Source organism: Sinocyclocheilus anshuiensis, unplaced genomic scaffold (assembly GCF_001515605.1).
Source record: "Sinocyclocheilus anshuiensis isolate Anshui unplaced genomic scaffold, SAMN03320099.WGS_v1.1 scaffold176, whole genome shotgun sequence".
Classification (NCBI taxonomy): domain Eukaryota; kingdom Metazoa; phylum Chordata; class Actinopteri; order Cypriniformes; family Cyprinidae; genus Sinocyclocheilus; species Sinocyclocheilus anshuiensis.
In genome coordinates this window covers 56,056-83,687 of record NW_015555723.1, presented here as the reverse complement: position 1 = coordinate 83,687, position 27,632 = coordinate 56,056, and the positions used below count along the sequence as shown (strand labels likewise).

General features: G+C 38.2%; 2 protein-coding genes across 2 annotated transcripts in view; both read right to left on the bottom strand.

The window, feature by feature from the left end:
• Positions 1-19,574, bottom strand: part of LOC107672576 (sulfhydryl oxidase 2-like) — a 23,271-nt gene extending 3,697 nt beyond the window's left edge. Inside the window, exons 1-11 of the mRNA XM_016465824.1 lie at positions 19,217-19,574; positions 10,522-10,622; positions 9,290-9,338; positions 9,071-9,176; positions 8,772-8,862; positions 2,929-3,074; positions 2,696-2,839; positions 1,933-2,062; positions 1,687-1,809; positions 1,341-1,491; positions 922-1,110 (exon numbers count right to left, since the gene is read on the bottom strand). Coding sequence (XP_016321310.1) covers positions 922-1,110; positions 1,341-1,491; positions 1,687-1,809; positions 1,933-2,062; positions 2,696-2,839; positions 2,929-3,074; positions 8,772-8,862; positions 9,071-9,176; positions 9,290-9,338; positions 10,522-10,622; positions 19,217-19,475 — 1,489 coding nt within the window. The 5' untranslated portion in view covers positions 19,476-19,574. The remainder of the gene's footprint in view (positions 1-921; positions 1,111-1,340; positions 1,492-1,686; positions 1,810-1,932; positions 2,063-2,695; positions 2,840-2,928; positions 3,075-8,771; positions 8,863-9,070; positions 9,177-9,289; positions 9,339-10,521; positions 10,623-19,216) is intronic.
• A 970-nt stretch (positions 19,575-20,544) lies between these two features.
• Positions 20,545-27,304, bottom strand: LOC107672521 (uncharacterized). The gene is made up of 8 exons (XM_016465750.1): positions 27,282-27,304; positions 25,795-26,075; positions 22,707-24,391; positions 21,678-21,821; positions 21,289-21,525; positions 21,045-21,185; positions 20,826-20,951; positions 20,545-20,691 (listed from the first exon to the last, which is right to left on the bottom strand). The coding sequence occupies exons 1-8, from the start codon at positions 27,302-27,304 to the stop codon at positions 20,545-20,547; spliced, it is 2,784 nt and encodes a 927-aa protein (XP_016321236.1).
• Between the last annotated feature and the right edge of the window lie 328 nt (positions 27,305-27,632).

Sequence of the window (27,632 nt, the reverse complement as noted above, 5' to 3'; positions counted from 1 at the left end):
GCATAAAAAAGATCTAGAAAGTTACAAATCTCAAAGTCCACTCCAAAGGGAGATATTTTGTTTTTTAAAAATTCCTTTTCAAGAACTACAACGAACGGTTTGGACTACAGCGTTGGTTTCCGGGCTTTGTGATATCACAAAGCGGCCCATTAGAATATCATTACAAATAATTCCCACCTACAGAAATTCGAATGGTTGGGGGGTGGGGAGGGGCGAGGTTGTGGTTAGAACGCTTGGTTGAGTGAGTGCATCAGACGAGACGACGACGAAGAAGTGCTGCTGCAGAGTTAGTGCATCAGAGAAAACGAAGAAGAAGAGCTGCTGTACTGTAGCATCAGATTTTTGGCATGTCTAGAACAATTCTTACAAGTACAACACGCGCACTGGGACAGCTAACCAATCACAACACATTTTCGGAAGGTGGACCTTCATCAAAGCTGGAACTAATCGAGCCGTTTGTGCCAGGATGGGGAGAAAGGTATTTTAATAATGTAAATTATGTGAAAAATAATGCGTTTTTCGAACCACCAAGCATGAGAGCATGTTCTAGTACACCCCCAAAACAAAATCAAGACTTTGTAAAAGAGCATAATGGGACCCCTTTAATATATTTTGAAACAAGTCTCTTATGCTCATAAAGGCTGCATTTATTTAATCAGAAATACAGTAAAAACAGGAATATTGTGAAATATTATTACAATTTAAAATAACGGTTTTCTATTTGAATATATTTTACATTGTAATTTATTCCTGTTGATGGCAAAGCTGAATTTATCAGCAGTCATTACTCCAGTCTTCAGTGTCACATGATCCTTCAGAAATGATTCTAATATGCTGATTTGGTGCTTATTATTATCAATGTTAATGCATACACTTACGAGTTTCTAAATGCATATTTGTGCAGTCATTTTTCTGTCTTACCTGCCAGTCTTGCGTTAACCTGGTTGTGTTTTCTCCACAGCCACAGCACAGCCTCATCAACAGTCTTGACCTGGTTCACAGATTCCTGAGCCATTTCCTCAAAATGCTTCCCACACTCCTGGCAACCAAAGAAGGTCCCAATGTAGCGACGCATGGTTTGAAGCACTGCCAATGGATCATCCTCAAACCCTGAGAGGAAGAAGGTGGGTTTAAATTAATTGTAGCAATGAAGAACAGGAACTAACAGAAAACACCTACCAAATGAATCACTTGCTACAGACCCAACGTATTATATTACAGAATTATTTATACTGAATTTTTAGTCTCAATTTACTAATCTACAATTACAATAACAACTGCTGAGATCATCTCAAACATGTTTCAGGTTGATTAAGAGAAAGGGATTTCCCTGCTCATACCAGTGTTGGCTAGAGCATCAGGTCGGTTGGCAGCTTGCACAGTCAGAACGTGAAACAGAGTCCAGAGGGAGCAGGGATATCCTCTTAGTGCCACACTACTACCCTGGCATCCAACCCACTGCACTTGCTCACTCAGGTACAGCCCTGAGATCTGAGAATAATACAAACAGAGTCCTTTAAGACCACCAACATACTGATTTACGCTTCTGTCACATGCATGGAAAACGACTAAAAAAAACATACATGTCATTAGGCAAAGACACTGTATAAGATGTATTGTGCCTTTAATAGCAGGGGCATCAGCGTTTTGACAATGAATAAGTTGTTTAGTGGGTGACGGACTTACCCTCATCTTGTTGTTAACTAAGTCCAGGATAGCATCGTAGGGGATCTTCTCCAAAGGTAAACTGACTAGCCATTCCAGCAACGTCTCAAGAAGTTTCACCACAGATTGGCGACCTGGGAATAGCTACAGTCAAAGGGGCCAAGTAAGATACTACCCTGTAAATTTCGACGTTCTAATGAAAACAATTGTAGTGCGAGAAGACAGCTCAAGTGCAAAGAAAAAGTTGTGTTTGTGTTACAACACTACCTTGGCGACAACTGTTACAAAGTCCTTGAAAGTTTTTAGTTCTTCTCCTTCTAAGGTCTTGTGGGTGGCCAGTTCAACCCTCAGTAGATAATGTAAGCCAGATTCCAGATCTGCCATGTAAACCTTAGACCTGAAGAAACATTCATATTAGTTACCTCATCTTAAAAGTTAAATTCACAGCAAGCAAAAAAACCTATAGGTGTTCATCTGCTAAACCGTTAAACTGCAGACAATTGGACTACTTCACATTTTACAGGAAATTTACACTACTGATCAAAAGCCTGGAGTTGGTAAGATTTTTAAGATGTTTTTTTTAAGTCTTGTGCTCACTAAGTCTGCATTAATTTAATAAAAAAATACAGTAAAAACAGTAATACTGTGAAATACTATTACAATTCAAAATAACTGTTTCCTATTTTAATGTATTTTGAAATGTAATGTATTCCTGTTGTGCAAAGCTGAATTACTCCAGCAGTCATTACTCCAGTCTTCAGTGTCACATGATCCTTCATAAATCATTGTAATATGCTGATTTGGTGCTCAAGAAACATTTATTACTATTATCAAGGTTGAAAACTGTAGTGCTGGTTAATGTTTTTGTGGAAACTGTGATATATTTTTCAGGATTCTTTGATTAATAGGAACTTCAAAAGAACTGCATTTATTTAAAACGGAAATCCTTTGCAACTTAAAAAAAAAAATGTAATCTGTCTTTGCTGACTCCAAACTTTTGAACAGTAGTGTATATATAAATAAAACTCACTTTTCAAACACTTTCCACTCCACCTGGGTTCCCTGTCCATTATTCCCAGGCTGAGGACGCTGCAGGGATGAGGTGGACTGTTTCCTGTGTACTCCAGGGAGGAGTTTTAGGAAGGAGGAGAAGAAAAAGCGTAGCCTCTTCTGACTGTTAAAACATACAAAAATGTACCAAATGCACATTAACAGGGCTTCTGATTGATGGTTAGACCGAAATTAATTCAGCAGTTAACTTACACATTCATGATAGTGTGTGTGCCGTTGGGATGGAAGAGGTACACTGAGGGAACTGAAGTAATTCCTAGTTCCTCCATTAGAAGTTTGTCTGAGCTCAGCGTTCTCTTCACTGCCAAACCCTCATATGGCAATAGGTCCAAAATTACCTAGTTAAAAAGAGCACAAAACATTAAATTAGAGCATTACAATTCTAGCTACATCACTAATTATGCCTAAAGGGATCATTTAGATCATCATCTATTCACCCACTTGTCATTCGAAACCTATGTTATTTTCTTTTTTCCATGGAACACAAAAGGAGTTTGGTTTATTGGATTGTCTAAGCCAGTGGTTCTCAACTTTTTCACTCCAAAGCCCCCCTTGTCCAAGACAATATTCAAAGGCTGTCCTAAACTGCACTTCTGTAGTGTAAAAACCTAACAAATATGATATCAGTTTAATGCCGTATATCTTAATTTATAGTGTTTTCACCATTTTAATTATGATTTATTTAATATAACAAAATTAAAGATTTGTTGAGAGCCACTGGTTTAAACTGTTTTCTAACAGCAAAAATAGACTCAACCATCAAGCACCAAAAATTACCAAAAAAAAAAAAGTGCCATAAAAGTGCTATGTAGGTTTTCTAAAACAATATAATAGCTTTGTGTAAAGAACAGATCTAAGTTTCTGTGATTATTCACTGAATATCTCATTCCACTAGTTCTGATCTGGTCCATTCATGTTACACAGGAAAACTTCTTTCTTTGCAGACATTTATCAGTATGTGTGTTTCCTTGAAATTTACTAGTGGCATCCTCTACCATTTGAGCTACACAAGACTTTGGACCTGTAGTGTATCATGAATACGCCACGCTTGAATATATGGAACATATTGGCAGGGCGAAAGGGAAATTAACATTGTACTTTAAATAAAAAAAATAAAAGCTATTGTACAGCTTTACAGGAATTATACTGAATATACTTTTATAATATAATACTTATATTTTTGGAGCTTTACAGTGTCTATCTACTTTTGTGTTATGGCAAAGAGCAGCCTGGACATTCTGCAAATATTCTCCTTCTTTTGTGTTCAGTGGAAGAAGAAAGTCATACTAATTTGAAAGTGGTGCACAGATCATGGAATCTGAGACCAATTGCCATATTTATTTTTCAAAAAGTCACTTGCCATTAATTAATTTTTACATGCATTTGCATTTTTTTCCCCATTTTTCTCCCCTGTACAGCGATTCAGCAGAATGACTATAGTTACCCTTGAATGGGCATATAACAGTTAATTTAATATCAATAAAACAAAATGGCATACATATCTGAATTAAGGTATGTCTCATCAGAAGTTTACTTCTTGTTGCTTACAACAACAAATTGCCTACCGGTGATGCAATGTCATGCTTACAGCACTGAGGAAAACTCAGTCAATCAGCAGAGTTTACTTCCCTATTGAACGGTCTGTCCCATTGCATTTAATGCAGAATGGGAAACTCCTGTTTATTCTGTTACTGAAGCCTGATTTTTTTCACGTTTGTGTAGCTGCACAAACCAATGGTGCTTTAGCCCGCCACAAGGGGCAGAGCCGACCTCTATATAAGTCAGCTCAGAACGCCATTTCATCAGAATCTTCTCCTTCAGCAACGAGGATCATCTCTTCGCTGACTTTGCAATCAAGAAGCCAAAGAAAGAAGAAGGAAAGAAGCTCAGCTCTGCTCACCGCCGTTGAAGAGCCCCCGGCAGAGGACGAAGACTCCCCTGTGGCTATCCGGCTTGAAAAAGAGCAAACTTCTGAGCAAATTCCCAGTGGGCTGTTGTTTCAAATGTCGCACCATGAGTGCACAGCGAGTGCTGCGCTCACTGAGGCTTCATTTCTCACTGCGAGAGCATGAGCCTTTCCTGTCTCCGCTCGCGGGTTGCCTTCTTCAATGAATGTAGTCCTCCCCGCTCCACTTCCCTGTTTCCTTTCCTTTCACGTTGACTCAGCACCAGCATGCCCCTCCCTCCCCACATCATCTCGTCTTGCTGGTGTGCTTCACACAGGAGGATCAGCGCCCCTCCCCTACTGCGAGTGGCTTGATTTCCTTTGGTGCTTCCAAGGAAGAGATTGCTGTCGACAACTCATTGTCCTTTATGGCGTCAGACACTGAAGAGTGGGAAGCCCCTCCTGCTTCACGGCCGAGACCGGACAGCGAGCTGATCAGAGTGCTCTCTAAGGCAGTGGAGGATCTCGGCTTAGAGTGGTCGGCTACGGTAGAGCCATGGCCTTTTGGATGAATGGCTCCCTCCATGGATGCCATCAGCCCCCTCGCCAGCGGCCCGCTCCATTCTTGCCTGCAGTTCATGAAGAACTCACCAAGATGTGGCGCCCCCTATTCAGCCCATGTTAGTTCCTCCTCTTCAGCCACTCTCACCACCGTTGACGGCACTGAGGACAGAAGCTACAGCAAGCTACCCGCTCTGGAAGAGACGGTCACTGCCTACTTGTTCCCACCATCTGCCCTCAGTTTGAAAGCCCATGCCGCGCACCCTTCCAAGCCCTGCAGGACTACGTTGGCCTTGGCCAACAGGGCTTACGCAGCGGCCAGTCAGTCAAGATCGGCTCTGCATTCGATGATGGTTCTACAAGTGTTTCAAGCCAAACTTCTCTGCAGCATGGATGAGTCTGGCCAGGATCATGATGCTTTTAAAGAGCTGTGCACAGCTACTGACCTGGCTCTGCGCGCAACGAAAGCTATGGCTCAGGTGATCGGCAAGACCATGGCCAGCCTGGTGGGGCAGGATCGCCACCTATGGCTTATCCTTACTGAGATCAGGGACACTGAGAAAATGGCCTTCCTGGACTCACCGGTCTCGCCAAAGGGACTATTTGGGTTTGCAGAGCGCTTCTCTGAGGCACAGAAGACGTCGCAGGCGCTGCGTCACTAAGCGTTCTGGCTCTGCAGCTGCAAGTCACCAGAAGACCCTGTGCAGCCATCCCGGGTGTTTCAAATTGGGTTCTAAATACAGTAAAACGAGGTTACTCCGGTTTGCTCACAGGCCTCCTCGCTTCAGAGATGTTATTCAAACTTTGGTTCGTGACAACAAAGCGCATGTTCTCCAGTCCAAAGTACAAACACTGCTTGCAAAAGGTGCTGTGGAAACGGTACCTCTAGCGAACAGCGAGTCAGGGTTCTTCAGCCGCTACTTCCTCGTTCCCAAGAAAAATGGCGGGCTCAGACCTATTCCAGATCTCAGACATCTAAATCGCTCACTTATGAGACGGCCGTTCCAGATATTAACTCTGAAGCAGATCCTCGTGCAAATACAGTGGTGTGAAAAAGTGTTGGCGCATGATGTCTAGCTTTTGAGGATCTTTTGGTCTACTTCACTTTGTCAGGCAGGTCCTATTTAAAGATTTCTTGATTGCGAACAGGTGTGGCAGTAATCAGGCCTGGGTGTGGCTAGAGAAATTGAACTCAGGTGTGATAAACCACAGTTTTAACAGGGGGGCAAACACTTCTTCACACAGGGCCATGTAGTTTGGGATTTTGTTTTCCCTTAATAATAAAAACCTTCATTTAAAAACTGCATGTTGTGTTTACTTGTGTTATCTTTGACTAATATTTAAATTTGTTTGATGATCTGAAACATTAAAGTGTGACAAACATGCAAAAAAATAAGAAATCAGGAAGGGGGCCAACACTTTTTCACACCACTGTATGCCCCGAGGACTGGTTTCTGACTGTGGATATGAAAGACGCTTACTTTCACATCCATATAGCCCCCGTCACAGACCATTCTTGATATTCACATTCGAGGGAGTGGCCTATCAATATACAGTCCTTCCATTTGGACTGTCCCTCGCCCCATGCACTTTTACGAAGTGCATAGAAGCGGCTCTTTCCCCTCTGAGACAGATGGGAATCCGCAGCGAGCTTTCTTTCTGGGGATGATTAAAGACTCTGCCCAGATGCGGGCATGGATTACGCCGGAACGGTCCCTGACTATTCAGCGACTCGCCTGTTCCAAACAGGTGTGCAGTTGGGACTGACCTCCAAGAGGAAGGTAGTTACAACAGACGCCTCCAACTCGGTTTAGGGTGCTCTGTTAGAGGGCAATCCGGCATCCGGGTCCTGGTCAGCCCCGGAGCGACGCCTGCATATCAACTGCCTAGAAATTATGGTCACATGCCCTTTACAGGATGGCTTGGCGCCTCCTATTTTGGGCACAGAACAAATTCCTCTCGTTAAGAGTGGTTCATGTGCCGGGCAGTCTGAATCTGGGCACAGATATGCTGTCCAGAGGCAATGTAGCTCCGGGGGAATGGACACTACATCCTCAAGACGGTTCAGGAAATCTGGTCGGTCTTCGGGAGGGCAGAGGTCGACCTTTTCGCCTCAGAAGACAACTCTCTCTGCCCAACTTATTTCTCAATGCAGCGAGAAGCCCTGGCCCACGACTGGCCTAGCGCTCACCTATATGCCTTCCCCCTGATTGCCCTGCTTCCTCAGGTCATCATACAGGTCAGCAAGAGTGAGCAACACCATTTTAGAGGCTAGAGCACCGTCCACAAGACACCTTTACGCCCTTAAATGGACAGTCTTTCGTGACTGGTATTCTGCACAAAGCCTGGATCCGGTCTCTTGTGACGTATCCCATGTGCTAACTTTTTTACAGGAGTTGCTGATCTCATCATTAAGTTCTTGAAGGGAACCCGGAGACTGAATCCTCTTTGTCCTCAGACTGTGCTGACCTGAGACTTATCAATAGTCCTAAAGTCCTCCCTTCGAGCTGCTTCATTTGGCCGAGCTGCAGCCCATGTCGCTTAAGACCGCCCTCCTATTGGCATTAGCGTCGGTCAAGCGAGGGAGTGACTTGCAGGCACTGTCATTCAGTGCTTCCTGTCTTGAGTTTGGGCCTAACGACTGCAAAGTCGTCCTCAAGCCAAGACATGGTTATGTACCGTAGGTGCTCTCAACTTCATTCAAAGCCCAGGTTATCACATTCCTGGCAGTCCCCGGTACAGACGGTGAGCAGGCTCCTAATCCATTCTACCCACTGAGGGCTCTTAGAGTGTACTTCGAGTGCTCTTTGTGTGCTTCGGAGGCCGCTCTAAAGGGCTGCCAGTTACGAAGCAGAGACTTTCTCGCTAGATAGTGGATGCTATAGCCTTGGCTTCTGGTCTTACAGTGCCCAATAGGTGTGAGGGCCCACTCCACCAGAGGAATGGTCTCCTCCTGGGCGTGGTCTAGCGGAATTTCTATTGCTGAGATTTGTGCGGCTGCCGGTTGGTCTTCACGGTCCACATTTGCCAGATTTTATAATTTAGACTTCCCTGCCGTGCAGGCACAGACCTTGTCTGCTTAATTTGCCTATTTGTCCCTGGAGGTGGAAAGGGTTATGTCTGTAGTCCTCAGCCAATTAGCTTGGGACTCAGTTTTGCTCATGTTCTTTAGGAGTCCTTAACTTAAGTGCTCTAAGACTGGGCTTGCAGAGCAGGTCGCTCTGTATCTGCTCATAGCATGGCATGATTGGATGCATTCCCCATTTTGCATTAAACCCAAAGGGGGAGACCCTTCGATAGTGAACGCTCTGGTTACTGACGTAACCTAGGTTCCCTGAGATAAGGGAAGGAGCGTTGCGTCACTTGCCATGCTATAAGCTGCATGTGTGAATTTGTGCCTGCTTTAATTATATATAAATGAACTGAAAATTGATCAGCTTTAAAAAATAATTGGCCAGTAACAATCAGATCAATTTGGAAAGACATATGGGTGAGTAAACTATGACATCTGATCTTACACTGCTTTAAGTTCTACAAAAACAGATTAATTAAACATTTTTTGTAAGTATAGGAAATTGACAACCATTACCTCTCTTCCTATATAAGAGTCTTTGTCCTCAACTATAACTGCAGTATAGAACTCCGTTTTCTTCCCCATTAAGGGCAGGATGTCCTCAGATCTGCAACAGATGACAAATTCAATGTTTCTAAATAAAAAACGGAGATGTATTCCATTTATGTCTAGAAATTAAGCCCTAAACAAACATCCCTAATTTCCCTCCGGAAGCTGGAGACAGAACATGTTAAACATTAAAAAAAAATGTCTGGAATTGAATGTGCATGTAAAGAAGATTAAAAAATGGGTGGTAATATTGTAGATTTGGGCACCTGGCAGGGTCAAGGGGAGGGCAGCCCACAGGCCAGTCTTGCTTTGTGTGGTTTTGGAGGAAGTTCACCATCAACTGTCTCACTGTCTGAAGCTCTCTGTCAGCCCCTATTCAGTACAAAAATATAACAAAATCAGAAATTCAAGTTAGTTCCAATCACTGCAACAATAATAACTGACAAAATGTCAATTCTAATCAGAGCTAAAATGATTAAACCTACCATGATATGTCTTCCCATAATCATTAGTGGTGTCATGTGCCTTAATATACTAAAAAAAGAAAAGGAAAAAGAAATTATTCCCAAATGAAATCTCTAAAACAGTAAAACAACATGTTCTATATGTGTCCATTTTTACAATGTCCTAAATAGGCATGTTTCTGGCAACAAGAAATTTGATAAGGGTGTAATAATACATTTGTCTATTGTATAATTACTCTGGTTTCAGGTTTACGTGACCTCGATCAGTCAAAGACAAGACAAAAACAGCTAGAAAGGAGCACAACAAAACAGAACAGAAGGCAGAGTTTTCATTTCTTTAAAAGTTAACTTGCCATAGCATCATAAAAAATTCAATAAACAGCATAGGAAGCATGATGCATTTAATGCATGAATTCAAAGATGCAACCTTTGCAAAAAGTTTTATACTGTGCAAACACAGAAGTCTGTCAGCATGCTAATTAAATGAAAATAAATATAAATAAATAAATAATCTAAATCCAAATAATCCAGTCAGCCTCTCTAATTGGCAAGTCTGTTAATAGATAACTAGATGACTAGGTGATTATTGTAAATCATCCTTACAGCATTGTAGAGCAGGAGTTTGGACCAATAAGATTTCTATATGGCAAAAACCAAATAAAAACATGCTTGGAGTTACTTAAAGATGTATGGGCCAAAAATGCAAATTATGAGTTTTTGTCTAATATTTTACATTATATGATATAATTAAGCAATATCACATAAACAATAGTGCTGTTTTTATCGATTATTAATGTGATTGAAATATATTGATTTTATACAACAATAAACAAGAAATTAATATTTTGAGTTACATTTTAGACACATTTTTTCATTATTGTCTGTTTTTGCTCTATTTGCCAACAAAAATGGTTCCAAACAAATCTACAGCTGAACTGTTGTTCATCTCCAGTAACTGGAGATGTTACTGAATGTATCTGTATTTTTGAACAAATCGGGTGAGTCAATGATTCAATGACCCATTCATAAAGACAATCTCTTTTTGAATGACTCAGCTGTTTAAATTGATCGACTGAATGAATCACTCATTGACTCACTCATTAAGACAGTGACTTGCCAAAACTTAATGACAGTTTAGTTTCATATTGAAAGTGTCATTTTTTTTAATTGTCAATATTGCACACCCTGGTTAGGATTTACTGTATAGGTTTAATCTGCTGAAAGAATAAATAAAATAATTTGCACAAACATACCCTGAAGGTGGGGTAGAAGTGGATTCCAAACTCCTTACAGATGTCAAAGTTCTTCTCATGAGCACAATCCAGAACGCCTATACGAATGGCCTGTGCCCAGTCTATGATAGTAGAGAAACACATCACACATTTCAAGAACTTTTATTCATTATTGAATGACTAATGAAGATATTTTTAATGAAACCTGAGAGATTTCTGTCCCTCCATTGAAAGTCCATTCCACCAAAACTTCCCTAAACTTCAAAACGTTCATAAAGAGATCAAATCCATATTAATAAAGTCATTTAATCCAAGTCTTCTAAAGACACAGAATTGTTTTAGGCTATATGATGAACATTTTTAATTTAGGCTTTTATTCAAATATAAACATGGATCAACACTTAATTCATATGGATTACTTTTACAATCTCTTTCTGAATTTGTTGAAGCATCAACGTTTTGAAGTAATGGACTTTCAGTGGAGAGACATAAACCTCTCACGTCATGAAAAATATCAAATGATGACAATTTTCATTTTTGGGTGAACAAACCCAAAATCAAATCATGTTATGAAGTGCCATATTATGTAAACACTTGTTTTCTGTTTAATAACGCTCCTTTTAGACATTTCACAAGCATAAAACAAAGAGGTAAAAGAGCATTTGTAGAGACTTGTGCCCAGTTTCTTCATTTGTGTTCAGGGACGCAGGAAGTAGGGGTGCTGAGGGGGCTGCAGCACCCCGTTTTCACATGGTTGCAAATGCAACGCCAGGTTTGTTCATTTAAATTTATTCAGTTTTAGCATTTAATAATTTATTTGTAATGATCTCTGAAATGTAAATTGTACGTGGGCTATAATAAACCCATGTTCATCTTTATAAACATGATTAATTTTACTTGTGATGTTTTCTATATGGGATGATTAGCCTAATCCTCATGAACACGTGACGCTAGCGTCCAACCAGAGGGGGCTCCCCCCCCCAACACACACAGCACCCCCAACCGAAAGCATCTTCCCGCGCCCGTTTGTGTTGTAAAACACAAGCTGACGTCCACACTAAATGTTTTATCCGTACTGGCACTCAGAACAGATGCCAGATAGCCTAAGTGGACAGGTAAAAGGAACTGGCAGGAAGCCTAAAATCATTTAATGCATTACATGGTTTTGAGCTCTGACATCGGAAACGTAGATACTAAGTCTCTCACATAAAACTTTGTGAGACGAAATCAAAGCATGATTTCATTGTATACAGAGTTTCTGTAGCCAGATGGTTTGTTTTCAACGCAAACTCATAAACGGAACAGCTGTAAAATCTGTGTCAGAAAAATTAAGCAGATGGGGTGTGAAGAAGGCAGCTGATATAAAAATGTTTGGATGAGAGAGAGGAGGGACAGCCGGCAGCATTTTAGCCCTCTATTCTTCACCTGAGGGTAGGACTCTGTGGTTTTTGGGATGTGTGGGGGAATGCACAGCGGGGTCGCATCCTCACAATAGGGCCATCTGACCCTCATTGTGAAGGTAACAGCTGGTAGGCGGCCACTCGCAAGCCACCCAGCCGACAGCTTGTGCCAACAAAGGCAGACTGAAAGCATTCAACAGAAGACTTGTCCTCGCAACGTTAGTCATCCAAAGGCCACAATCATCCCTTCTTTCCCAGTCCAACGAAGAGGAAAAGCAAGGCAGGGCATTCCAGAACATATACACTTTACCCTACGATATGATAATGACCCATGCTTTCATGAATCAACCATATTCTGGTCTTTTTAAGAAAATGATTACCAAAAAGACACCACAAAAATACTTCAGCATAAGAATACAGTAATAATTCATTACCATAGTCCAAAAGTCTGCCTGCTCATTGAAAAGCTGAATTTAGAATTCAATTTAAACCCAGAAAAAGGAGCTTTGAGGATTTTGAAGAAAAAAAGTGAACAAGTTAAAGTTACGCCCAGAATTGAATTCTATCATCATTTAGGCCTACTTACCACATTTCATTCCAAACTTACATGCATAAAAAGAAGATATTGAGAAATTCATTTTTTTTCAGTTTTTGTCCATACAATGGAAGTCAAAGGTTACCAAAACTATTTGGTCACAAACAATTTTTAAAATAACTTCTTTTATGTTCCACAGAAGTAAAAAAATAAATAAAAATACAGGTTTGGAACAACATAATTGATGACAGAATATTCATTTTGGAGTAGGGGTTGAACGACTTCTGATTTTTTGAAGTCGACTTTTATGTGATGAAAGTCGAGTCGAAGTCGACTAGTCGCTGATGACGTCATTAATGAACAAATAAGTCTGGAGCTGTGACAAACAGCTTGTGCACAGCTATGGCATATGACACAGCGCTGCCCACACGGCTATTGCTCCTATAAATTTTTATCAGTTCTTTTGTATTTGGGTCGTTATATTTCTCACATATTTCTGCTCATTCTAAATCAGATACAGATAAAGTAGCACAGTAAAGATTACATTAATATGAATGCATTAGTGAGGGCGATTGCGTGTGTAAATTAATTCTACCTGGCAGCATCTCTCTACTAGTAGTGAAGCTGTGGAATTTAGTTATTAAGAAATAAATGCTTGAACTTTTCAGTTTCTAAGCTATTTTATTGAGAAATCACAGAACAGTGTTGACAATACATTTCCGCGCTGAATGACTCTGTGCGTGTGATGTACGTGCTACTGTCTGTAGCCTATGTGTGTGCGTTACAGTGCAGCAGCGCATTAGATTAGAATGGCGATTAACTTACCTGTGCAATAAACTGTTTAAAACGTGCATTCTCCCATTCAATTTCGAGCATCCAGTAATATAATCACACGTCTTGTGGAGCGCTTTCAGAGTATGCATTTATTTGTCATTTGAACTGTTTGGAAACGGAGCGTAAATGTGGAAGTCCTTCAAAGATTTCTTATCCTGTTGCGCCCTCTATAGGACCAGCGACTAGTCGACGTCAAGCTTAAAGCGTCATGGCAGAGCATTGAAGTCGATTAGTTGGTGCAACCCCTATTTTGGAGTGAAATATCCCCTTAAGATTCCTATTTAAACTTCCTTTGTAACACCAAAAAATGAATGAAAACTCGCTACTTGTTTGTCAAAATTACTTCACCATGGTTCCGTCAAAGTACGTTTTTGTAAGGGTCGTAAAGCAGCGAACACCAGTGAGAAAGAACTCTGAAACTGTCACACTGATGGTTTAAAAAATGGACCCTAATTTCACAGCTCTACCACTTTTAGCATCTTCGCGACAAGGTGTTAAATGCATTTGCCCTCATTTAAATTAAATGTGTCAGCCTACAGTGACCTTTTCTTCGCCGTCACCCTTCACCGCACCCTAAACAAGTGGCTTCTTCCAGAATACCATCAGTCCTTTAGTTCAGAGCACGGCAGACATGTAGCACTGCTGTCTAAGCATTTTTATTAGCAATTAGGCCGAGCTTGTAGCTCTAAGACAGTGTGAAGAGAGAGTGACTGTTAATCCCATTATTTATTCAGAGAAGCTTTGGGAGCCACAGCTTTGACCAGAGGTGGGCTTTCCCCGTCCAACCAGAGCTGCTTACGGAAAGCACTCATCTAAGACCAACAAACAGAAAATGATAACAACAAAAGGAAATCTTTGAGTCTGTCAGGTCTAAACCTCTAAAATCAAATTCATCAGCACATACAGTGCAGGAGAATTTTGGTAAGATTACATATGTTGAGCTCCTGTTTTTGGGTCATAAAAATAACAACTTAAAAACCACTAAATGTTATTTGTGTATCAGTGTTCATCAGACGTTTTACACTTGAAGTCCCTGTGATTTTAAGTGAACGTTTCAATAATTTTGACACATTCACTTTCCAAATTTGATGTCAGCTAATGGTCACACAATATGGTTGGTTGTATTTGAATTTAATGTCATATCAGCTGCACAGATAAAAGATTCTTTAAATGTACTTGTGATAAAAATTTTTAAACGTTTTTCTGGGTCCATTTTTTATTTTTTTTTTTAAATATGTCCTTCAAAGTTTGCCCTGATAAAAATCATTGGTCATGACACTAAAATTTAGGCAAACCAAAAACATTTGTTTTAAAGACAAGTTAGGTTTACAGTAGACATTTTGGTGCTTCTTCACTCTTCAATAAATGCCCATGAGTCAGTCTAGTATGACCTATATGACACCTTGTGTATACACAACTTGTCATGCATGCCTGGATTTAAAAGGGTAGACATATCTCTTTCCCACAGCAGGATATTTCCAATGATTTGTTTAGTCACATGATATGAAGGTAAACAAATTAAATATTTAATATTTTTAGTAGGCATCTTTTTATATTTACATTTTTATGATGTAATTAATTATTAGCTTAGTGGTTCGACATATAGTTCATCTAAAACTATTTTAAATCCAAATTTTGTATAATTATATTTAATTCTAGTATAATTATCATACATTCAGTTATATGACCTCATAATAATTGAGAGTATTTGTACTTTTAAAAATGCATGTGTTACATTGTACAGTGTTTCCCCTAGGTTTACGGCTTTTGAAAAAAAAATAATATTTTTTTTTCTGGACTCCTTTTTAATGGTTAAATTACATTTTATTAATCAAAAAGCAGGTCTAATTAATTATAATAATGAAACTTAAACAATTTAACATAAATTTATTAAAAGTTTAACAAATATTACATGTTTAGGGCCCTATGAAATGTTGTATTTTTTCCAACCTTATGTTTCATTGTTACCAAATTCTGTTTTAGCATGTCTAATTATTTGAAAGCATAAAAACAAGTTTAATTTATTCTTACAATAGCCTTATGATTTTTTGCTCAGAAATTCTGTGTTGTGTATTTACATTTTTTAAGGCATAAAACATCGATTTAATCTATCTTTTAAGTAATGAAAATTAAACAAATTAAATTTTTTGGAAAATAAAGGTAATTTAATATTACAATTAAAACATTGAAGAAATATTGTATGATTATTCCTTAAAAATAAGGTTTTAATCATTTTAGTAGTAGTAGTAGCAGCCTGTTACTTGCATTCTACTGAACAATAGTAATATATTTCTGCCGCAATGCCTTCAAGTTAACCAAACTTTTATTTTGACGGGTTGCCGTGAATACTTTTACATTTGTGTGTGTATATATGAGGATAGTTTTACTCAAATGAAACGGTCAAATTCTGGAGATGTTTTTCATATATTTATGTCCTCGTTAGTGAGACGGCAGACGCTGAAATCACCGGAAGCTTCACGCGCGCTTCAGTACGAGTAGTAAACAAAACCGCGCGTCTGCGCCGTTCATTGACACGGAGACATGCAGAATTCATTTAAATATGAATCGTTTTGCTGCTTAATATTTACAAATACTAGTGGGAGTGGGCTCACGTGTGTGTGTGTGTGTGTGTGTGTGTGTGTGTGTGCGCACGCGCGAGAGAGCGCGACCATAACGTAGAGACCGAAATGATATGCCGTCGTGTAAATAAGATAAAAAACATAAGGCTATTTAGTTTGCTTAATAAAAGAACAAGGTATATAGACCTGTTCTATCGGAAAGATAACTTGTTGTGATGACTTCTGTTGTGATCTGGCGCTATAGAGAAAATATAATTAAATCAAAATAACTTGACTTCAAGGGGGGCGGGGGGCGTTGGGGGGGCGGGCCGCCCCCCTAATATAATGGCAGGGGAAACACTGCTGTAGGACTATTTAAAGGATTAGTTCACACAAAATTGATAATTGCTTACAAGCTCTAGCCAATAACATATCATAACAAACATGTAAATACGCTCTGTCTTCCATCTAACACAAAAGAAGAAATACTACTGTATAAGTACATGTAGCTCTTTTTTCTTGCAGTTAGAATGAATAAGCACTGGAGCATTCAAGCTTCAAAAGGTTACAAAAGCATCATGAAAATATATGATTTCTGCACTATATTCCAAATCTTATGAAACCATTCGAAAGCTTTGTATGACAAACATAATGATATTTAAGTTACTATTCTCTGAGAATCTTCCCCTCCAGTGGGCTATTCACTGCTGAGTCAGTAAGTTAAACTTGAGAAATGGACCAAACTGATTCATTAGAAAGACCTGACTTAGTCAAAACAATGATTCAGTCACCGTTTGGACATCGCACTTACTGTCATGAGCTTGTGTTGAATAACGACTTAAATTCTGACCTTTTGCCAAACAAATCTATCATAGGAATACACTATATTCTGAATCTTCTGATGCCATACAATAGCTTTGCGCAACAAACAGACCAAAATCTAAGTTATTATTCTCTGAAAATCACTGAGTCAGTAAGTTGAACTTGAGAACTAGGCCAGACTGATTTATGAACAGATCATTCAGACCAGTTTTATGAACCAGCTCAACTGATTCACTGAAAAGATCGGATAAAATAATAAAAAAAAAAGAATCATTCACAGTTTCTCATAAACTTGTGTCAAATAATGACTTAAATTCTGACCGCTTGTCACACAACTCTATGAATATAGTGCACAAGTCACATGAATGGTTTCTATGCATTTATGGATAAATCTAAGATTACGAGATTAAAGTCATAATATTTTGTGAAAAAAAGTCAATTATGAGAGTAAAGTCATAGCAATATGAGAATAAAGTCAAAATATGGACTATATTTTGGAATATGGATTTGGAATATAATGAATGTATTCGAAGACGTGAAATATTATTTCCAAGCATACTGTCCCTGCATGTATATGACACATGGTATGATTTCTGCTAATAATTCACATATATTCAAATCAGTTGCCAGGCCACCGGAATTTCTCCCAGTGCTCCCAATCCGGGCCATTTGTATGTGCAATATAGGCTATACTCTAAAATATTATAACTTTAATCTCGTAATTGATACGACTTAATTCTTGTAATTTTGAATTTATTCTCAAAATATTTCGACTTCATTCTCGTAATTTCGACTTTATTCTCAAAATATTTCGACTTTATTCTCAAAATATTTCAACTTCATTCTCATAAACTTGTGTCAAATAATGACTTAAATTCTGACCGCTTGTCACACAACTCTATGAATATAGTGCACAAGTCACATGAATGGTTTCTATGCATTTATGGATAAATCTAAGATTACGAGATTAAAGTCATAATATTTTGTGAAAAAAAGTCAATTATGAGAGTAAAGTCATAGCAATATGAGAATAAAGTCAAAATATGGACTATATTTTGGAATATGGATTTGGAATATAATGAATGTATTCGAAGACGTGAAATATTATTTCCAAGCATACTGTCCCTGCATGTATATGACACATGGTATGATTTCTGCTAATAATTCACATATATTCAAATCAGTTGCCAGGCCACCGGAATTTCTCCCAGTGCTCCCAATCCGGGCCATTTGTATGTGCAATATAGGCTATACTCTAAAATATTATAACTTTAATCTCGTAATTGATACGACTTAATTCTTGTAATTTTGAATTTATTCTGAAAATATTTCGACTTCATTCTCGTAATTTCGACTTTATTCTCAAAATATTTCGACTTTATTCTCAAAATATTTCAACTTCATTCTCGTAATTTTGACTTTATTTTTAAAATATTTCGACTTTATTCTCGCAATTTTGACTTTATTCTTAAAATATTTTGACTTTATTCTTAAAATATTTTGACTTTATTCTCATATTGCTACGACTTTATTCTCAAAATATTTCGACTTTATTCTCAAAATATTTCGACTTTATTCTCAAAATATTTCGACTTCATTCTCAAAATATTTCGACTTCATTCTCAAAATATTTCGACTTTATTCTCATATTGCTATGACTTTATTCTCGTAATTTTGACTTTTTTCAAAAATATTATGACTTTAATTTCGTAATCTTAGATTTTTTTTAATTTAATTTAACGTGGCACTATAACGCATCGTACAATTATATTAAAAAGTGTGTCCAGAATAATATTCCACAGAACAAACAAAGTCACACATGTTTGGACCAACATGAGGGTGAGGAAATAATGACACAATGTTTGTTTGGGGTAAACTATAGCTTTAAATGTTAAAAAAATATTAAAAGATGACTAAATATAAATACACTGTACAGTAGAACCTGGAGACATTTCTCTTGTAGTGTGTGTGCTGTGGGTGAACATAAAGGCCAAAACATAAAGCGCAATGACAAATACTGAAAACAGTCAGCAACAACCGTGGATTTACATGCAGGTGTATCAACAAACCAGGGCTTATCGACTTCCCATGCATGTCCTCCTGTGTACTTAAGACCAAATGCACAAAAAACACTGTAAGCCTCATTAAGCAAAACTCATGTGATCATGTACAAGGCAATAGATTTACACCATTTAAAATGAAAACGAAAATCAGCTGTAGAAAAGCCAAACAGAAAAAGCACTAACGAGTCATTACAAATGAAGGCAATACCATGATTTTGGACCTGAAATATAGCAATACCACGTCTATGGACATTACCATGATAGTACCATGGTATTCGTTAACATATGTTAATCACTCAGTGCCATGAAATATATCAAAGTGTTGGTGCTTTTATATAGCATGGTAGGCTATTGCCATCTCCATAGTAAGGATGACCATCCCTAAATAACCTCTGGAAAAATCTGTGTGCCTGAAGTGAATGCATTTAAACGTTTAAGGAAATGTTACTGTCCTTCCCCGAGATGAGTGAATAAACAGGAAGATGATCATACAAATCCACCTACCCTTCACGTCGCCTGCCAGTGCTTTCCATGTAGGCGAGTACTGGATACAGTGGCCGCACCACGACGAGTAGAACTGAAGCAGCCAGGCGCTGGAGGAGTTGAACACGGTCTGCTTCAGGCTGTCGCTGCCCAGTATAACCACTGGATCCTCTTCAGTGTATAATCGAGCTGACTGAGCCTGTCCGAACAGCAGCCCCAACAGAATACCGATCTTAAGGCGAAACGCAACTGCCATTGGAGGTGATGGAAGAAACGCCATACAATTTGAAACCCCTCACTTAAGTGAATCCTCTACATTCAGACTGATTCTGCTCGCTCCTATGGATGACTACATTTAGTGGGGACGTGAGTCTTCTGGAGCATCGTCACTGCGCTACGAGGACGCAGACGCTTATGTCGCGCATCCTATCTGCGTACGGGCGACGCATATCGTGTATGTGGAGTTGTTAACTGAATAATAACTCTTCGGTGTATGGTACTCTAATAGAAGCAAAATTAAGCTCTTTATATTATTTGTATCATTACTTGAAAAAAAAAAACACCACACGTGTTGCTATGAATGAAATATATATTTCAGCTTGATTGTACTGTAATACAAACACATAGATTTTGAATTTATTTTTAAAAATAATGATTAAAAGATTCATGATGAAAAACAAAGAGTAAATCTCACAAAGACAGGTTAATGTAACATGTCACCCCAAAATCAAAAGAAATATATAGAGATTTTGCATGCAGAAGATTTTACTTTTTTTTTTATTTTGATGAGCGTTTTGTCGCATTGTATGACCACGAAGCACATTCCGACCTGAAATTCTCATAAATGTAATATATCAGTGCATTTACTTTTGAGTTTTTGTAATTCCCATTATTCTACATGATGATTTGCAGGTTATCATTACTGTAATACAGTATTATATTTAATTCATTACAATAAACAAATGACATATTTTTTTAATTTAAATTAGAAGATATTAAAAGCAGTACAACCAATACTAATATAACATATAAATACTTTATCATTTAAATAATATATAATTTCTTAGAATTTCAGTATTGAGATGAAATTTTTTTATTAGCCTACAGTAATTGCAAAAGTGCAAATTAGGTGAAAATCTGCTTAATTGTCATGAAAATAAGTTCACAATGCGAGAAAACTTAATGGTCCTAAAACAGGTTTATGGGTTTATACATTTATGTTCTTTAACAAAATATAATTTATGAAATATGTGAAATATTTTCTTGACAGGATTTTTGAGACTCGCCGAAAAAGAAAATAACAACATATCAAAGATGTATGAAAATGTCAAGATTCTGAAACTTGTCTTTTAGGTTGAAAAGTACATATTATTTATGGCTAATATTGTGTCATCCAAAAGAAGGCTGAAAATCTCCTCAGTCAGATGCATCTTCACAGTGTACTGATCAGCTCTATAGTCTAGCCAAGTTCTCTCCTCATTATGAAGTTCCTGAATCTAGAAGTAGATAAAAAGACAAAACGAGACATTTTTAGTTCTACCATTTACTGCAGTCTTAAATAATATTTGAGCTGAAGTTACACCAAGACCACTAATTTCATAAGCAATTATAAGAGTGCCTTTACACACACCAGTATAAAGTCCACTCTGTCTCTCTTGGCATACCAGTATTTGCACAGTTTTTGGAGCATCTCTGTCATCTGTTGCTCACTTCGCTCTAAATTCAGAATTTTCTGTATCTCTTTTCTCATGGCAGCCTGCAAATAACATTAGATTAACAAACTGTAAATGTTCTTAAAAGTACTTTCATCAAAATGTTAGTTCAACAGAAAAAAATAATAATGAAATACCTTTAAAAATGTGACTGAAATTTGACTGGATTGCAGGGCTGTGATCACAGATTGATCATCTATATTCTGGGCAGATTGTTTTGTCCTTAACAGATCACCCCAAATCTCATGAAGTACATCAGATGTTAACTGAAAGATCACCTACAGTGTAAGATGAACAAGGTTTAGATCAGAGTTTTGGTTCTCTCATTCATTTATCATTTTTATAGTCATTTGTTATGTACACATTCCTACATAGACAAACCTGCCGATAACGTTTGCGACTATCATCGTCTATTAAATAGCTTGGTGTTTCATAAAGGTCAAGAGTGTCTTTATTTGCTTGGCCACACAGAATCTCCACTGCAGCATCCACTAATCTGTACACGATGCTGTCTTCATGGGGCGGCACCTTTATATTTGGTGGCATGTCCGGTTGGGCCTGATGCCACTGCTCCAAGACACATGGCATAAAATGGCCATCCTCACTTTTTCTGACATCCTGAATATCAAAGAGAGAAAAGTGCAGTAAAAGTAAAAAAAACAAAAAAAAACATTTTACATTGATTCAAATTTCATGCACAGATACTATTTTACACAGATTTTCTATTATTCTTCACTAAAGCAAATTCTACAGTTGTTTTGGCAACTTACAGTATCTGTAGATTGATTGTCATGCAATGATTTAATTCTATGTCTCTTTCTGTTATCCTGAGGACAGTGAACTCCATCTCTATCCAGCTCTTCTGTCAGCTTAGTATCTGCACGATGCCTATTTTGATGGAGCTCAAAGTTGGTCTGTAAAATATAGGTGCTCAGTGATAGATACAATTGCCATATGCTTCATATAGTTTGTGAAAAACGACGTTTGTGAAAGCAATAGCTAACCAAAAATGAAAATTCTGTCATCATTTAATCGTTCTCATGTAATTCAATGCCTGCGTGACTCTGTTTGCAAGAATGTTGATGCTCCCCTTTTCTATACAATGAAATCATACTGTGAACAGAGGCTGTTGAGCTCAAGTAAAAACAAACAGCACCCTAAAAGCACTATTAAATCAGTACATACAGTATCTCACAGAAGTGAGTACACCCCTCACAGAGAGAGTGAGAGCGATAAAACCAAATTTAACCCACCCGCTCCCCATTCACACCTGAGACCTTGTAACACTAATGAGTCACATGACACCGGAGAGAGAAAATGGCTAATTGGGCCCAATTTGGACATTTTCACTTAGGGGTGTACTCACTTTTGTGGCCAGCGGTTTAGACATTAATGGCTATGTGTTGAGTTATTTTGAGGGGACAGCAAATTTACACTGTTATACAAGCTGTACACTCACTACTTTACATTGTAGCAAAGTGTCATTTCTTCAGTGTTGTCACATGAAAAGATATAATAAAATATTTACAAAAATGTGAGGGGTGTACTCACTTCTGTGAGATACTGTAAGTCTTATGCTACTGCTACTGTCAAAAAAATCGTACTGACCTAAAATTTTTTGAATGGTAGTGTACATGCTTCCACTATATGCAAAAGAGTTACATTTATCTTAAGATCTCCTTTTGCGCTCCAAAGAAGAAAGAAAGTCAAACAGGTTTGGAACGACATGAGGGTGATTAAATGGTTCAAGAATTTTCATTTTTGAGGAACTATTCCTTTAAGTGCTTGGTGTTGCTTACTCTTGGTGAGGGCATTTCAGAGGGATGTGAAAGGTTTCTTGCTCCACCTGACGTGTCTTCCTGAGGTTTATTTTTTTGTCGTGCGTGTGTAGTATTTGAAGGTATGGTCTCATCTCTAGGAGGACACTGACTATGTCCTCTTCGTCCATCTGCCAATGATGTGTCCTTCTGTTGTTTATCTCTCTTTGCCCTAGGCGGCTCCTCATCTGAGAAGGGATCTTCATCCACCTCCGTCTCTACATCACTGCTGTGTTCTCTTTGTATGTGTGCAATGTCCTCAGCTCTGACCAGGACACCGTGGCTTTTGTCACAGCTAAAGTACTTCACACCTCTAAAAGTTCCATCGTGGTTTCCGTTAGGGGCATCCAAAGAAACACCAGCCCAAAACCCATTCGCAAACGCCACGAGACCTTTATATTTCAGCACACCCGGCCTGGAGTTACACACAAGAACTCTGTCTCCAATTTGAAAGGAGGACAATGTATCTGAGATTTCATTGCTCACATCTTCAGGAAGTGAGCTAGTGTACTCCGAACAGTCATTTTCCTCTGCGTCCTCACACAGAGCTCCATAAGTATCATCGTTTGCCTCCTTTTCCCTCAGATTGTTAGAGTCTAGACTTTGAGACTCTTTTCTTTTCAGAGTGAAGTCCACAGGGAGAGGAGGGAGGTTCTCACTGTTAATTGAGAGATCTTCCACAGAATCAGGTGGAGCTGGAAGTTCCTCCTCACTGGTCCATGTAATAATTTCAAAGGCAGGAGGAGGAGGACAACCGTAGCTGTCAAGACCTGATGCGGCTCCTCCTTTAACGGATGGAGGGAGTTCTGCACTTCCGTAAGACAAAACCTCATCTACAGGAGAGAGAATTTCTGACAGGGTCGACTCTACAGTCGGTTGTCTTTCGTAATGTGGCGGTGTACAGCGTTCTTCCTGTTTATTGTTCAAATAAGGCTGAAAATCGTCTAGTACAACAGTGTACTCTTCTGCAAAAACTAAAGAGCAACTACTTGCTTGAGCTGCTTCAATCTTCTCCTCATCGAGATAATCCTTTTCTTCTTCAGACCAAGCGAGTGCTTCACTATGAAATGAAATTGCCTCTGACTTCTCATCTATCTCAGACAGACTGACATCACAAGATGGACTATCCTCAGCCTTTCTTATTTCCACACATACTGCTTCCAGAATTAAGGTTTCAATAAGTGGATTGTCTGTGACAGTCTCATTTGTACACGCCTGAGTTTTTTGTTCTGGAAATTCATTGGTTTTATCAGTTTTGGAGTATGAAAGAGATGACTTCCATTGCCCCCCGGCATTCTGGTCACAGATATTGTGGTTGTTGTTCAGGGTCAGCACACGGTGAAGTCTCTGATCGTTCTGTACATTTAGAGCTGTGGTATCTAGTGTTGTGCTGCCATGGACCACGTTTGTCGTCTTTATGTCCTCTTGCTCCTTGGGTTTAAGATGGCTATTTTTAGAGTCCAATTGGAGATGATCATCTTTGTCAGATGACAAACTGGATACTATTGGGGCTCTGAGTGAATCTGAATGAGGTTCATGGTTGAGTGTGAAATGCTGGATATTTAATACCGGCTTCATTGGCACTTTAGCTGGATGTTGTGGTCTTTCTTTCTTGAGTGTGCATGTGTCCTCATAAAGACCTTGAACCTTCTTCTGAGTGTCTTGTTCTGAAAGCAATGTTCTGAAAGTGTTATCAAATATTCTCTATTGTCAAAAATCCTAAAGGAATGCTAATGGAATTTATAACATAATTTGGAACCACTCCCAACTAAACCTTTGCCAAGCCCCAGCCTTAAACCATTACTAACCAATCCTACTTCGCAACCACTCTTGAACAAGTTCACTGATGTGGTTTTGTAAATCTGTAGAAATGATTTTTTTTTTTAATTTGTAAAAATGTAAACGGAGTCTATCTACGTGTTTGGATAGTTTTAAATGCAATTTAATAAAAATCAGACATTTATGCTGGAACACTTTTATAGTACCGAGAGAGCATGAAAATTTTATTTTTTCATTTTCCAAATGTTTCTGAAGAAGTTCATGGATTAAACTGCCACCCTCACTCACAAATGAACATGTAGTTTAGTAAGAATATCTATACTTATTCCGAGATCATTTAATGTTATGAAACACGGCTAATGTAACATCAGTTTAAAAAGTACAGCCAATAACAACCAACATACTGCATTATTATAAATCTCAACGCTGGTAACATACACTGTCGTTCAAATGTTTGGGATCAGTAAGATTTTTTATATCTTTGAAAGAAGTCTCTTCTGCTCAGTGCTCACCAAGGCTGCATTTATTTTATCAAAAATACAGAAAAAAAACAGTAATATTGTAAAACATTATTACAATTTAAAACAACTATTTTCTATTTTAATATAATTTAAAATATAATTTATTCCTGTGATGCAATGCTGAACTTATCACCCATTACTCCTTTTCTTTCTTTTCTTCAGTCTTCAGTGTCACATGATCCTTCATAAATCATTATAATATGTACCCCCCCCCAGTGCACGCCACAATTTATAGTAAATTGTTCAATTTCAAATGAGGCTTATAAAAATCCTATTCCTATAGGATGTTCTGTAATTTAAGCTGAGTTAGCAACAGTAACCAGGAAAAAAAACTACTTTTTCTTCCAAATTTAGTTCATGTAGTCCGATCTTATTTGATTCTAAGAGAAACTCTCTTTTAGGATTATTTTTGACTTTTTTGACAGTGTAACTGTTTTCCAGTTTTGCATTGTTTATGTGCAGTCATATGCTATAAATGCCACAGTAAATCAGTATGGGCATTGAGTCATTTCTCTCACAGCATGAGTCAGCAGAAACTAGACACACTGTAAATCAGCACTCACAATGAACTGCAGTCCACTAAATAACAAAAGATAGACATCTATCAAAGAGAAAGTCTGTGAAAAAGTAAAATCAGACTGTATGATGTCTGACTGCTTTCTTTTACTGTCTGAAACGAAGACGAAGCCTGATAATTAAATGTTCAATTAACATACACAATGTGTCATGGAAAGCTTCGAAAGCCAAAAAACACAGAACCTTCTACCCACCATTAACTTCAGGTCCTGATTTCACAGCCTTCACAGAGTCACGCTGACATGAAGTGTTTCCACCTTCAGTCTTGCCGATTCTTTCTGGGCTGATAAGGTGAAGGGAAGCCTGGTTCTGTCGGCTGTACCTGTGAGAGGGACTGGCTGGAGGATTATTTGATTCTGCGACTTGCAGAATATCCTGCTCGGCCGGGACGAATTCAACTTGGTGCCTCTTCCTTCCTAAAGTCCACACTTCATCTGATGATAACAGCCTCCTCAAACCTGCCTTGCTCAATAAGCTGAAGGAAAACAAGCAAAGTTTGAACTCACATTTGAGGCCTCATCATTGAAAGTAACATTTCACAATCATTTTACAAAATATATTATGAAAAACAATTACCAAAAAGTAGTATACTTCAAGTTTATTTTAGTAAGTATATCTGAAAGCAGGTGATGGCGATTTACTACTAATCACAGGACCGGCTTTACTGACAAGATGCGCATGACAATCGCATGCGATTAATTGCACAGCCCTAATATATATATATAGTACTGTTCATTAGTAAATCATGTTGTTCATAATAGATTGAAATATTAAATGTATTAGTAAATACTTTTAAAAATAAAAGTTCCAAAAGGGGGGTAGAAGAACGATATTGGGTTCCCCAAGAAACCTTTCAGTGAACATGTTTTTTCTTAGTGTAAAGAATATTTTTGTAATCAAAAGAACCGTTTTCCACTCTGTAAAATTTTTTTTTTTCAAAGTTGTAATTAATTGCAATTATTAGAGTATGTTATATGCATTTTAGCAATTACTACTTCAAAATGTCATGTTTAATTCAGTGTGTTACTTGCTGTATTTGTTAAATGTATTTGTTAAATTTACTAGCAATTTCTGAGTGAAAATTGTTTCAAAGCAAATCCTGCAGTGGAAATGTTCCATGATGTTAAATATTCAATCAATGCTAATAAAAAAAAACGTTATTTTTAAGAGTGTATTTAAACATAATTGTGAAGCTAGATTAATAAATGCTGAATTAGTATTATTAATTGATTAGTTTGTGATACCTAATGAACTAACTAATGTTAAACTTAGTAAAGTCTTGCCCTTATAATTATAACATCAGTTTTTTCAGCTAACAATGGCATCTTTATCCCATATGAAAGAAAAGACATCTTCTGAAATATGAGATCTAATAGAATCTTTTTTTTTTTGGTAATTTTGTGCAATTACATTAAGCTTGGACTGAGGCTTTCAGCTTCGAACAGAAGCCTCAGGCTCCATTCATTGTAATTACTTGGAAAAAGTAAATAATGTACTTTAGTAAATACTTAGGATGTTAATTTTTGAGTGAACTACTGCTTTAATTTTTTATATTAAATTATATGACTAACAAAGAACTAATGCCTACTCATGCAAATAGAGAGAGAGTGAAAGAGCAAGAATCAGAGAGAGAGAGAGAGAGAGAGAGAGAGAGAGAGAGAGAGAAATGCCGTCCACCTACCCTGACATGTTCATGACTGGCATACTGCCATCACAAAGGGACTCAGTCGCGAGCAAGCAGCCAGAGGAACAGTTGACTGTCCTCCTTCAGGTCCCCTGTGAGACGCTGCTGCCACTCCCCAAATATTGTGTCAACTCGCAGTTGCAGTCAAGCCGGTGGCTGAGAGAGCAGTCATCCTGCATCTCTGTCTACAGCTATGCCCTCTTTTTATTCTCTTTATCTTCCTCCTGCTTGCTTCTCTCGCTCTCTTTCATCCAATAACTCTCTCCTCCCATCCAGCCTCCCCCTCCTCTCTCTCACTCACTCACTCGATCTATCTGTCTCCACTCTATCTCACCGACTTCCTTCCAT